We start from the raw sequence: 15,000 nt of genomic DNA on the forward strand, positions 1-15,000 counted from the left end.
TCCAAGTCCCTGCTCCCACAACTGCAAATGTAGGAGTAGTAACAGCTTCCTCAAGTTGTATGCTGGGGATGGCTTATAAAAGAAATTCATGGCCCATATAGAATTAATAGATGTTCATTTCTTTCCTGAGCTACCTTCCACCACCATTTGGTCCGAGTTTATGGAATTCCAAATGTTGTGTAATGTTTGCCTAACAAAAGCATTATTACCTTGCTTCCAAAAATTACATAATTGAAAACTTATATCCACACAGAAACCCGCACACAGATAATTACAGAGGCTTTATTCATAATTGCTGAAACTTGGAAGCAACCAAGATGTCCTTCAGTAGGTGAATGGATAAATAAACGGTGGTCCATCCAGACAATGGAATATTATTCACTGCTAAGAGGAAAAGAGCTACCGAGCCATAAAAGCAGTAGAGGAACTTTAAATGTATATTACTAAGGAAAGAACCAATCTGAAAAGGCTACATACTATACCATTCCAACTACCTGACGTTCTGGAAAAGGCAAAACCATGGAGACAATAAAAAGATCAGTGGTTGCCGGGGTCTGTGGGGTAAGGGAGGGATGAACAGGCAGAGCACAGAGGATTTTTAGGGTGGTGAAAATAATGATGAATGCATGTCATTATACATTTGTCCAAACTCATAGACTGTACAACAGCAAGAGTGAACCATAATGTAAACTATGGACTCTGGGTGATTATGATGTGTCAATGCAGGCTCATCAGCTGTAACAAATGTACCACTCTGGTGGGGGGTGTTGATAATGGAGGAGGCTATACACGTGTGGGGATATGGGGGAATCTCTGTACCTTCCTCTCAATTTTTCTGTGAACCTAAAACTGCTCAAAAAATACCTTTTTAACAAATAAAATAATTACATATTATATTCTAAACCAAAAATAAATTATTTGAGTGTAATCCATTGTTTTGAATTAATCTACATTATTATTCCCCTTCATTCGAGAAGATGGGCAAGAGTTAGCTGTAATAGTTTTCAAAGTATAATTAACCCTTAAATTGGAGAGGTGACTACATTTTCCATTGTTTCAGGGTTTACAAGCCAAAAGATTGCCATCCCTAGAAATAAAGCACTTTTGCCTTCAAATGACTTATTTAATGCACTGGCAAATATAGCTGTTATTAGTAAATTCCTATTTAACAGATAGACAAAACGAGGTACTAAGATTAAATGACAGGCCCATGGCTAATATTTGATTGGAAAGACAAATGTAATCCTAGGTTCCCTTTGACTTCCCTTCAGGACCAAAATTAAATTCCAAGTATTTCCTGATTCCCAGTTTGATGCTTATTTCACAATAAGCATCAATAAGATGTTATTTATTACATGCTTTAAGATAAAAGGCATGAGTCCCTTCACCCTAAAAATCACAAAGCACAGAATACAAGGTAAATATCCCATCATTAATTTTCATAGCGTTCCCCTTAAGACAACAGTGAGTATTGCCTCCCCTTGGCTGATACAGGAACCAAAGCTAAAAGAGATACACAAGGTGCCCACAGATACCCAAGGAATCAAAAAGAAAGCCCAGAATTACCTAGTTTTAGAATGGAATTGGACCACACACCTTCTGGAAGGTACACAGTTCTATATAAGTCTCTAGGAATGTGGAAAAATCAAAGAACCTATTTTGGAGGGAGTTGAAGGGAATAGGGATAGTTTCGTAGAATGTTTAGCAGCAACCCTGAGCAGGTTGGTAGTGTTTGGGGAAATATTTTTTTAACTTAGTCACCCAATTCTCATCAAACCCAACCAACCAACTGCCTAACCCCGTTTTGTTTTGAAAAATAATGTCACAAATCTGTCCAGAGCTGGATAAAATGTACAGTAATGAGTTCATTAACATGCCATCTGCATGCAAAACAAGGGGATTCCAGAGGCAGAATCCTTTGGTGGGCCTGTTGGAAATCAAATTCTGGGCTAAAAAAAAAATATAAAGTACAACTTAGGGAGAAAAATACTACAGTTACACCTTTGCTTGGCTTATAGCAAAGACTGTCTGGCTTTCAAGAGTAACAAAGCCAGCCAGAATCTTTTCCCCGCTTTTTAAAAAAAAAATTCTAAAACACATTTTACTACTTAAAGAGGGTAAAAAAAAAAAAAAAAAAAAAATTGCTTACAGCATGAGGTAACTGATGGAGTCGGTGAATTACACCCATCCCCAGGAAGAAAGACCTAGCTAAAAGCCTCAGTGTCAGAAATCCATTTAGGATTGCCTGTCCTTTGAAAATCAAGCCTGTTTATCTGCCTGATTCACTCAGTAACAAATCAAAAAACTCAAACCTGCCCCCTCCATCTCTTCCAGGCCCCACTGTTCCACTTCACTCAGAGAAGGGAAGGATTAGGTTTCCACGGGCTGTCGCTTTAACAAACCAGAGGCAATGTTTCTCGCCACAGTGGTACCCCAAACTTCATCAAGAACATTGGAGTCTGCTTTCATTCTGTTGCGATTTTCATTTCACCTCGGCTCTCCCTGACACACCTGTGAAGTGTCACCAAATGCTGTATCGCATCAACTTAAAAACTGCCAATGCTGCTAATGTCTGAAACCTCCTGATGTCACAGCCTTGCCCAGGCCCGCAGTACACAAAAACATAGCTTGACTTTCACCACGCACAGTAACAGCATCCTGTATGTGTAGGGAAGAGGTTCTCGGTGGTGGTGGTGAAATAAGACAAACAAACCATATAAATGGGGTGGTGAGGGTGTTTGGGGAGCCCACTCAGCCTTCTTCCCAATCTGCAGCCAGATACTCCAGCCTCTTGATCCTCCCTTGAAGAGCGATTTATGTAAGTATTCCTTCCATTCTCCCTACTCCCTTTTTCTCATGATAGAAATTTCCCCAAAGCCTAGAATTTAAGAGAAAATACTTTATCTACTATAAATTCTATAAACATCTATGCCCACTTCCTGCCAACAACAAAAGAAAACAACACCAACAAAAAAAAAAAACCTATCTGATAAACACCATGCAGGCTACTGCTTGCACTAGTTATGAATCTCTGGGTATGGAAGGCACTTGCTGAAAACCTGGAATGTACGTATGGTGGTTTTCAGTCTTACGATAGACAGGAGCGTACCGACGCGGTTGAGTGCATGGATCTTGCAGCCTCGCTATGTGGTGGAAATCCTGCCTATGCCTCGGTGACGGTACCAGACTCAATGTAGTGATTTTGTGAGCGTGGGTCATAACATACACATAACAAATACATAGTATCTTGTTCTTTGCAATCAATATTCTGTAGTTTCGAATCTATTGTGTGCTGGTCTGCGCATATTTCTCAGGTCCTTACAGGATGTATGTACATTCATCCATGTCCAATGAGAAGGGTAATTTAGTCCTCAGACTGGAAAAAACATATATTGGCTAACCTAAGTCTCATTTTGCACACAGCAGAATAAAAGATTAAAAGAAAGCCTGCAGAGTCACTGGGCTGAGATACTCTATGAAATAACATATAGACACTATGGGCTTTGAGAACAGGTACTTTGGCACCAAAATGCCCTAGTCAGGAACCTGAGCCAAAAAAAAAAAAAGTTTTTTTTTTGCTTAGCCATTAGATTAACATCAAAATAACTTTATTATCTTGAGTAGAATTTTTTATTTCATTAAATTGAGCAGAAATTTTTCCTTAGCTATTTTTTCTCTTTGTAATGAAGGCAGCTTGGATTTAATGGTGTGTGATAGTAATTTATTTACAAATTTTGATATCTTTTTGGATCCTAGCAATTAATGGGAAAATAGTACAGCCAACAAAATTTTAAAACTCAGCTCAGAATCATATTTGGATGTAATTAAAGGTATAATCTGTTCCATTTGAATACTTCAGTGCTCTTCCATCTTAAAAGAACACATATGAATAGCAGTTTTCACGATATAGCTATCTGCTTTGCACATCATGCTAGAACGTGTAAAAATTTTCTATAAAAATTGTTGTGTGTGTATATTACCTCTTTTATACTTATAGAAGTATGCGTTACTTTATAGAACTGAACCCATTGACCTGTTACTTGCCACAAATATTATCTGCAGACTTAAGACATAGTTCATCCAAACATGTTAAACATTTACAAATCTGTATAGGACATAGTTAGATAGAGTCATCCATTTTGCTTTCCAGACTAATGTGATTACTAAAGCCTAGCTCTTTTTCCTCAGCAACAACTTGTAGGCAGAGTTGTTACCAATGATACTTAATTACTCATCATGAAGTAGTTGAGATTTGTCAAAACTGAAAAGAAATTTCTTTTAGAGTGAGGCTAAAAAATGTAGGCAATCTAAAGGAGTTGGCATTCCAGGTTGGATACAGATAAAATGCGATAGATACTTCAGTTTTTTAAGGGAGGACAGAAACCTAGTTACGGCTCATAGAATAATCTGCATCATTGTTGCAGCCTAACAATTTATAAAGAAATTGTACCAAATGGTACCAGGGGTCAAACAGCAGCTCTGGCAACTTTGGGCCTTAATGATAGTGCTCAGCCATACTGGAGTCTGAGGCATAAGGAAAGGGAATACCGATCCTGCCTTTATTTAAAATTCTGATGTTTTGTTCACCATAGATGTTTTTGCATTAATTTTATATTTACAAAATGTTGCACTATAACATTATCCTGATTACTGATTTTCTGGCACTCCCTTAAATTTTGCAGCAAAGAGTGCATTCACTTCACTCTCGTCCTGGCCCTGCTTACAAAGTCACCTCCCTGAAACTTCACGACCCCATCTGTAAAAACGAGGCAATAATCATCAAGATTACTGTAAGGACTGAGATGACGTGTGTAAGAACTTGTTAATCGTACATGTGAACATGTAAATACATTTACAAAGCACTATACAACTCCAAGATGAAGTTATTATATTATACAATCTATTTAAAGATGTAAGGTTTATGGAAAGCAGAAGTCCCATGATTGATGACAAAAATCTATCCCAGGCCTTAGAGGGATATGTGGTATTTAAGACACACCCATCGCTACCTAACCTTACTTAAATAAAGAAAAAGGTACACAATTACAGCCCAAGCAAGCAATCTCCTTTCCGGTTTTCATAATTAATCTTCATTTGTAAATTCAGTCTGTCTTCAGATTTTCTCTTTTCAGTTCCTAAAAGCATTCAGTTCAACGCAAATGAAAAATTAATTTAGGAAGAAACTGTTTTCCTCTTAAAAAAATAAAATCACAGCTCAAACAACACAGGTGAAAGCCTACGAATAGATGCACCGCATATGAAAATTATTTTTGAAAAAGTTGAGGACGTAAACCTTTTGATTCAAGGTAGGGGGATCTTTCTAGGCCCAAGGAAGGTGAGATGCCTCCTGTTCTCGTGAACTAATGATTGTTTCCAAGCTGGTTAGAATTCAGTGCTAATTGCATTTTAAAACACCACCTCTGATATCCTTTCCTCTCTCAGGATCTTACATCAATGTTTCGCATTTTCAATAAAACCTTTTGCACTTCACCTTTTTTACTCAACAAATCCCGAACTTTGGATCAGCTGGAAGAATTTGGTTCAGAGGCTTTCCTTTCCCCAGCAGGTTTCGATCTGGTGGTGGGGATGCTAACACCTGGGAAAGGCTGTCTTGCCCCTGTTTCTGAGGGGAGAGAGACGACTAAAATAGGTATTTTGGTGGCTAAACTCAGGCTTGCCCATTCTAACACAGTCATTAAACAACTTTCTAGTGTCATTCAAAGAACTTATAACAGAATCAATTGATTTTCATCCTCTGCTTTATTAGTTGTGATTTAGGAGATAGAATGGCCCTGTTTACACAGCTGTAACATGTCAGGACCTGTAGTACATTATTGGCTCGAGGCCTCCGAGTTACAGTCCATTCTCAGCAGAATCAATCTGAACTCGCAAAACATTCCCTCTAGGAAACATGCACATATCTACTAGCATAAAGCACTTCTTGTACAACTGGAAATAGTATTCACTTGAGGTAAGTTGCAAGTTCACCTTCCAAAAATCAGCCCTGACTTGTCATTGCTCTCAGCATGTTCACGATGGGAGCAGAGGGCTACAAATGCCTCTTAACTAGATACCCAACATGGGTGAATGTGTTACACTTTGCTGCTAGTCGGGGCTCAGACTCTCCAAGTGGGAGTTGCTGGCTGTTTAACATGCGTTCAGAGCGTTGCCAATCTAAAATAGCTGCTCAGTAATACTTTAATTGCAGTTTCATGGAAACAAATTGCTATTTAACTGCAATAAGCATTTCTGTGACTTGGCTGGACTGACAATAGGTGAGCCTTAGTAACAAAGTGACAACTAACATCAACTTGCAAAGGCTCTGTGTTTCCAACAGTCTCTCAAAGGGAGTCATAGGTGCACTAGCACCCAGGAGGTAATTCACAGGTGAAGGAGTCTTTGGACAACCTCTTCTCTCTTTAATTACAACTATTTAGGTTTCAGGGAAACTCTTTATTAGTGCCTTGATATATAGCTCTTGGACTCACTGTTGTAGAATTTATTGGCCCTAAGAAAATATTTTATATAAATAGTAGTACACATTAGAATCTTACTCTATTGACATTTAAAGCCATTTAATTTAAGAGCTTCATTCTAGATGATTAGTTGTTTCAAATATCTGTTAATAAGAGCAAAAGAAAGAACTTAAATACAGTTAATAGTAAGAGGATGACAATTTCACAGGCTTCATTTTGGTGTGACAGTTTTCTCATTTTATATTTTATAAGACACTACAGTCCATGTTAAACTATTTCCTAATAAATCATGAAGAGCTGGAAATAGTTCCTCGTGGCAAACGATTTGGTTTAGAAAAGCTTCATCCGGGCTTTCCTGCCTTTCGGGGTGTGTAAATCTAACTAGACAGATAGGTTAAAAATATATATAAAAAAAAAACAATAATAAAAAAAATAAAAAAAAAATTAAACCCTTTCAGAGGACAATCTTTTTACAAAATTGTTTCATTAGCAAGAGTGACAATTTGCATGATTGAGACATTTATATGTATCATAAACATTTTTTTTTAATCAGGAGTTCAGCAGGGCTCAGTAACATTTGCTTTTATTTAATTGCACTTGCTTGTAGGGATTGGGGGCCATCTTGCTCTATGATGTGGTTAATATTAAATAAGTCCTTTCAAAAGAATGGAGCACATCTCACTAACATCGCAAATGCAATGGATGAAAGGTGAACAAGCTCGTGGATTTTTTTTTTTTTTTTTTTTTTTTGTTCTAAGCCATGTTGGGGTTGGGGGAGGAACACAATCACCATTCACATCAGAATAAACCTGAGTGTTTTTAGGAGCTTTCTATCCACACAGAGCATCCCCATTAGAGCCGGGTTTTATTGTTTGAAATGCCTCTGGTTTCAAGAAAGTGTTTTACCTAAAGCAAGACTACTACTTAAATATGTTCTATTGTATATTCATAGCTCCATTAGTCCTTCTCCAATTTAGCACATCAAAGAGAAGGCTTCATCACTTGCATGTGGATTATACTAACATGAGTGACATTTGTAATCTTATAGGTCTGCAACTTAAGAAATGCTTTTAGAAGCTCGTTATTAAATATGCAGCAGTGCTTGAGGAATCAGCCATATAATAGTTCATTTAAAGTCTTTAATGACCTGAGCCCTCCACATCACCAAATGCCACACTGTATTACTTACTAAAAGTTATTAACTATCCCCTTTGAATTTCTGCACTATATGGGACATGAGTGCTTACGCCAAAAAGAATAGAGGGGATGCTGGTATTCTTATTAACACTCCCCCTTTCTATGCTGAAGAGTCCACATTCCTTTAAAGCAGCTTAAAGGGGGGGGGGGGGGGAATGTAAGAACCAGAACTAGTCCCTAGAAATTCCCCCAGGATTTAACTCAAACAGATACTGTTACGTCTGTGATTTTGTTCATTTTTTTTTCTTGCATTTTCTTTTCATAAAGCTCTAATAGAACTATTCACTTTAACTCTCTACCTTTAAATTCTCCTACAGGAGGTTCACAGGAGCTTTGCCGGTGGAGCAACTGATTTTTCCTCCTGGCCTGCAGTCTTTGAAAGCAGAAGATCCCAAAGGGAAACTGACTGCTGGTTGAAATGTACTGAACTGGACCTCTCTATGTAACCTGTTCTGAGAGGTCTACGTTGGGAGCTTTCTGGGAACAAGAGAAAATAAAACAAATGCCATTTTTAGAAAGAATATTTCAAGTAGCCTTATAAACACACCTGGTTTTTTTATGAACCTGTGATACAAACTGTACTGCAGATCTGCTCGCAAACCTGGCACAGCAGCCTCTTTGGTCTTTCCTAACACTGACGATGGGCCACCAAGTCCTTGGCCTACGCACGCTTTCCACAGGGCGCCACTGGGGTGCTGGGTCTGCTGCCCAGAACTAGCAACTAAATATCTCAAGATTACTACTAAGTGAAATCGAAATCCTACCCCAAACATATGGAAAGGCAGAGCGAGGAGCGTAAGAGCAAAACAAAATAAACAAATCATACAGCAGACCACAGGAGTCTAAAAGCTCACCAGGAAACGGTGGCTCCACCCACTGAAGTCGGCTGTCAGAGAGCTCTGGGTCCCTAACGACTAAGGAAACTTCAAAATGCATACAGGTATGGCTTAGAAATGCTATTTCCTTCAAAAGCTATAAACTTGGTTAAGAGAACAAGACGGTTAGGCCACATTCTTTAGCATGCTTTTCGCCAATACCCAAGGCTTTCCTATTGAGAAAAATGAATCAACGGAATAGCTGAAGAATCAAACAAATATTTATATATAAACACAAAAGATTCACTGTGATATAGGAGAAGTGTAATGAAGTGCTTAAGTTACCAGAATATTCTGAACTTATAAAAAGGACTCCGTTAGAAACATTGCTTTGTAGCCCTGCCAAAAATGGCATGGTTAAGTAATTTGAAAAAAACCTTATTGGCCCAGAGCTAAATAAACACACACACCACACCTCCCTTGACCCTTAAGATTTAGAGTGAAGTTGGTATCAAACAAACAAACAAAAACTACTAAATTTTTCCAAAATACAACGAAGAGAAAGAGCAGTGTTTAAATCCAAACTCCATCGAATATTTTTTCTTTTAAGTTTTTATTATTTAAATACACCATACTAGAGCAAATGTCTCTGAAAATATCACAAATAAAAGATTTTTTTCTTCATTCAGCAAATTAGAAGTAGGGGGAAATTTCTACACAGTAGCTGCTATGAGCCTGATTTTTTTTCCAATTTTTTTCTTTTTTTTTTTTTTTCATTCTTTTTTTCTTTTCTTTGCCATGGAAGTAGCAACATTAGGACAAGAACACTTACATGCATACATACATTGTATTTTACAGAGATACAATAAAAGTGTTTGTGATAGAATATCACAAAAGCCACATCTCTTTCCTTTATCTCATGTTCAGTTTTGATTGAAACACATTTCCTTACAACACTTAAATATACAAAGAGCAAATAGAATGTTGTTAAGGTAAAACACAGGGTACAAACTCTGGCCAGTGCCCTGCTAATTGTTAATGAGGGTAGAAAGCAGATTTGAATGCTTCTTTTAATTAGCTTCATTAGTCATTTCCCTCCTCCCAAGCTCCCTCCCCCCCCAAAGATGTCCTCCGGTGGATCTTTTTTCATTTTCTCTACAGTCTCCCCATTAGCCCAGGTTCATGGAGTCCTTAATGTTCATATTCAGTCATTTTAATACACCAATAAATGCGGGAAGGGCAGTCAAGACTAAAGAAGGTGCAATGGCATGGAGCTGGCACTGGTGCTAGCTACAAAGGTGACCTGTCTACTGAAGACACATGGGATCCACCTGTGATGAACAAAGTCTGAGATGAAGGCACGCATTCTGCATTACTCTGACCTTTTAGCAGACCTGCAAGAAATAAAAACGGGCATCTTAGCTAAAATGCTAAATTTGAGATATTAAACTCAAACATGACTGCTTTTGTCTTCTCTGCATTCACTAATCTTCTTTTATTAGATTACTTTCCAACTGTGACTTGATGGAGGCTTTCTACGCTACTTACTCCGGCAGTGAAGAGCTAAAGCATAACGTTTTCTGCAGTTTCACTAGCAGAGAAAATGAGACAATAAACGGACTTTCGGAAAGTTTCTGGTATAAAGTTCTACAATGAATTGCTTAACCCTCTTAAAAGCAACTTTCTTTCTGAAAAGAATGAATTGCAACATCTTGCCTCAGTAATATCTTAAATGCACCTTCGGAGCCCAGTCCTCCCCAAGGAAGTTTTGGGCTAATGTGCTCAACCGCAGGACCTTTGGCAAGGTTACTTTGTGCCTCAGTTTCCTCATGGTTAAAGTAGGGATAATAAGGCTGTTACAAGGATTACATCATACGTATGGGGCACTTTCAACAGTGCCTGGCACATAATAAAAGCTAAACAAACACTGGTAATTATTATTCTGATATCCTCATATGATGTCTATTCATCCATGTCCTTCTCAACCTAAAGGTATGTGTTTGTACACGTGGGTATATATAGCTATGTATACAGACAGATACAGATATAGGTTAGGTATATATATATATATATATATATATATATATATATATATATCTACATATGTATACACACACACACACACACACATATGCACATACCATACAAATATTCAGATACTACTTCTCCCTTAGTATTTCCTATCTGCTATGTCACTTACTATTACATAAATATTGTAAATACATGAATCAAACATGTAATGTGTTAATGACTTATGCTCAATTAAAAAACATAGTTCAATGGAAGTCTAACGTCTAAGTTAGAAATGATAATCCACGCGGTCGTCAAATACAATCTGTTTGCAATTACCAAAATGAAATAATATATATTAGGTTTTTATGGTTTTTAAATGACATTTCGAGCTTCCCAGGAAGTTCTTGTTTCACCCTTTCCCTAACTTACTAAAAGCCTGAAGTCTATTAGGAACTGCAACCCCCCACTTCCAAGCTAATTAAAGTGGTGGAGGCTTAATTCCCCAGAGTGGAAGCTCAGTGTGAGAAAGGTAATTTGTCTGTCCAGAACAAAGATGCAGCAGCAGCCAGCAAGCATATTTAATAAATGAGCATCAAATGTCCTCTACGATGGACACACACAACACCAATTATGTAACTACAGGGACTACGAAGTGATATGTAAGCTAGAACACTTGCTAAATTTTCCTCCAACTAAAGAGACGTGAGCTTTTATGTTACTGAAAAGCACTGATAATTCTAGATGGAACCACCACTCTTGAGTGGAAGAAAGAATTCCAAAGCAGGCAAAAATTAGCAAAAAAAAAAAAAGAGAGAGAGAGAAAGAAAAAAAAAAAATCAGCCACAATTTTGGATTGTATTTACAGAAGTCTCTAGAAGGCAATGTTTTCCTGAGGATAACCAAGCCTCCTTTAAATGGTAAAGGCTGTAAAATGTTGGTAGATCCTGAACACTAGTGGTCTGAGATTTCAGTCAAGACCCTGTAAGATTTATAAGCTTAAAATCATTTTTCTTAGAATATACCAAAGCCAATGATGCAGAACAACAACTTAAACTACACATCCCCGACACTGGCAACAAATTTCAGGAAAATAAAAGTTTAAAGGGACCAGCTGATGGGGACCTATACTTTCTATACAATTAGCTGCCTTTAAAGAAGGGGTGTATAAGTAATCAACTCATTACTTTTCAGCCAGAGGATGCTTGGGTATATTTATTATGCATCATGCACTAAAAACGTAATTGGTTCTGCGAATAGAAGGAAAACGGCCAAAATTAATGTCCAATTTTCCCTACCAAAAACATAGAGAATGAGGAGAGAGAAGAAAATAATAAAATGGAGCAGTTTGTCATTTCTCCCTATCTCCTCTCCTCCAGAAAAGAAACACCACAGGGTTTGGGAAAATAATTTTAAAGCATTCTCTAGGTCCAAAAAGCAGTTTATGTTCCACCAGGAAGTGTGTTTTCATTACCTCTTTCCCCCTTGCCCTCTCATTAATATCTCCCTGGACCACGTTCAGCTTGCCCAAAACCTTTATTTACAAAAACCGCCTTGTGAATTGACTGTGCTCATGGTGAGCTGAGCACCGAGGGCGAATATGTGAGACATTTATGCCAACAGGGAAATGTTCTTAATTAACATCATCCCCAAAACACAGCTTCTTACCTATGTCTGACAAGAACATATCCTTAAGTTATACTTCCCTATGCCTTTTTAAGAGCTATTAATTTTTGAAGGCCACCACCTGTCTATTTGGCTTCCAACATTAAGGAAACATGTACCAGTTGGTTCCTACTGGTGCCCTACTACATCCTGTGACCCAAAATGAACATCTTCCCTCTCCCATCCTGCAAAAGGTGTGGTAAACAGAAGACTGATCCACAAGGCACAACACATACCATCTTGTAAACACGTCCGCCAAGTGTCTCTCCAGCCTTCCTCCCTAGCACCTCTGAATTTACGTCACCTTGCACCCGATAGGACAGTACCGTGAGATCTTGCTTGTATTTTCTACGTGCCGTTTGCACTACATTTTCCATCTTGTCTCCACATCCCTGAATTCTCACGATGCATGCTGGTTTAGTTGCAACAATCATTTTTTCTACTTAAGTCAGGGAAAGAAATGGTATAAAACCAGCAACAAACTTAGGATGTAATCTGCAGAAAAACTAGACTTTTTACATGGGAGGGGGTGGGGAAGAGATCAACCATGTTCTTCCTAGCACATTTCTTTTCTTCCTTTTTTTTAAAACTTTTTTTGGCTCTCAAGTATGACTGTAAATGGCTTTGCCTCTAAATTGAAAGGGGTATCTCAAAATATTTACGTGACTTATCCATCGTTCTTAACTCTGCCCTATAGATTCACTTCATTACAATTCAAACCATAAAAATCTAAGTATTTATATGGACTGGCATTCCTTAAAGAGGCTTGAAATGCCTCATCAATGGTGACTGGTTAATTTGAAATAAGAAATTAAGCTTCTATTTTTAAAACAGTATTCTAGGTAGCTTTCCATATCAGTAAGTCAAAAAAAAAGTGTTCAGATTCTCATGTATTAACATTTACTTAATAAAGAAACAGAAAATACATTTAAACTTATCCCATAAATTTGAGTAAGGGAAAATGATAAAAATCACCACTAAAATACGGCAGTATAATTTTAAATGGTTAAAAGTTTTCAAATATTAGTCATTTTCCCCACACACAGCATTAAGAAATGCATTACAGAAGACAAGCCTAATATTTTTTCCTGAGACTTTTGAAGCTTGCTAAATTCCTATTTGCAGATAAATGTTGTTTTTTTTGTGATCCTTACAACAGACATTAATGAAGTTCCTATTGTAAATCCATAAAGAATTACCAAGTGAAGTGTGCACTTTTTGTTTCAATGCAATAACTCAGTGCTGTGTGATTGCCTGGGTTAATGATGAAAAAGTCAAACATACTATCAGAGCTGATGGAAAAATCTATCACCAATCTGAAATTAAAATTCATCTGTGGTCAATAAGATTTAATATCCATGCAAGTGGCGCTGTAAAGAGTAAATGAATCAATGTCATCAATACATAATCAGTATGAAATATGATGTGAATAAAATTATGCACACGAGTCATACATTTCACTCTTTTCTGGGCCAGTGTGGAATGAACAGTCTCTTAACTGAAGGTTGACAGTAATTGTTACAAATTAGGCACAGCAGTTATCAAAATGCATTCACTTGCATAGCTATAGGACTTATTAAGGAGATTAAAATAGATCTAAAACTATCCAGTACTGGGGGGGCTGGACAACTGTTGATCGCCATTTTTCCTCTGAAGTGATTTGAACAACTGTATAAAATTTCCTCACTTTTAACTCTGGTCCAAAAACTTTCCAGTTGAGGGTCAAGAATCGAGATACGTAATCTTTAATGGAGCTACTAGCGGCCCAGAGTGATTAGCAAAGACCCAGAACTGTGTTTTAAAAGTCGTAACTGATTCAAATTTTATGGTACTGCTGATCAACAAAAACGCCCTCCTCTGAAACTACAGAAATGTTTGTAAAACTGCTTTTCTCAAAATGAACGCTCTGTAAACTGGGTTTGGAAGGCAGGTGTTCGGATTGCCATTACTAATGCAGAAATCATTCTTTCATGACAATGACATTTATTCCCTTTTCCTACCATAAATGTTTCTAATTTTCCTCCCACAATAACCTATTCACATCGTATTTCTGAATTTCAAAACTGTCAAGTGGGATAAACAACCGGTTATACGGAAGTTTTATGTTTGGACTTTGCATGTGATAATCCTCTGTTCAACACTGGGGAAGCTACAGATATAACTAAAAGTCAGGATCTTTCTCAACGACAAAAGGTTCACAATTTAGTAAATCAACACTGAATCCTGTATGTATGAGTGCTCTACGTTTCTTTAAAAGGGCACACAAACACACGACCACCGAGGAAAACTCCCTTGAAGGTTGAACCTTCCAACTCGCTCTAATAAAGCTTATTAGCAACTGCTAGGTATTCACCTTCTGGTCGGGCAGTAGTGGATTGCTCTGAAGTGAATTCAAATGGCCATTGATGAGAGCTGTAGGTCTATCATGTTCACAAAATAAACTGCCATTGATGTAGTGAAACCGATCTCCCGGGACCAGGCGATTCCGGCAGGTAGAGCATGTAAAACACTGAAAGGGAAAAGCAAACCCACTGAAAACAAGTACAAATTAAGTCTTTTTTCTGTCACAAGTTTATAAACCGTTCTTAAGCAAGCATCTGTCAAGTACACAGCCACTTAGGGTTTAGTGTTTTTCTTCCTTCGACAGGATTCTGGAAAACAGTGATCCAAATCGCCATAAACCGGATCGGGCTAAAGGGGGAAAGGGACAAGTACAGATGTGCTTATGTGGTGTGCCGGGGGAGGGGGGGAAGCGAGTATGTAATGACCACTGCGAAGCTCCAACTTTAGATTCCTTTAGTGTCTGCAGCTGGAGAACACAGAGTTCACACTAAGGA

The 15,000-nt window shown here is 37.8% G+C and overlaps 1 protein-coding gene across 3 annotated transcripts in view; it reads right to left on the reverse strand.

The window, feature by feature from the left end:
- Positions 1-15,000, reverse strand: part of LMO4 (LIM domain only 4) — a 51,802-nt gene that overhangs the window by 26,074 nt on the left and 10,728 nt on the right. For 2 of the 3 annotated variants that reach the window (XM_049616850.1, XM_049616849.1), the window contains exon 4: positions 14,517-14,672. In XM_049616850.1, the coding sequence (XP_049472807.1) occupies positions 14,517-14,672 (156 nt within the window). Of the gene's footprint in view, positions 1-5,741; positions 9,883-14,516; positions 14,673-15,000 lie in introns of those variants that run through there. The other variant, XM_049616851.1, reaches the window with a different exon arrangement.

The sequence above is a fragment of the Panthera uncia genome (genome assembly GCF_023721935.1).
Source record: "Panthera uncia isolate 11264 chromosome C1 unlocalized genomic scaffold, Puncia_PCG_1.0 HiC_scaffold_4, whole genome shotgun sequence".
Classification (NCBI taxonomy): Eukaryota; Metazoa; Chordata; class Mammalia; order Carnivora; family Felidae; genus Panthera; species Panthera uncia.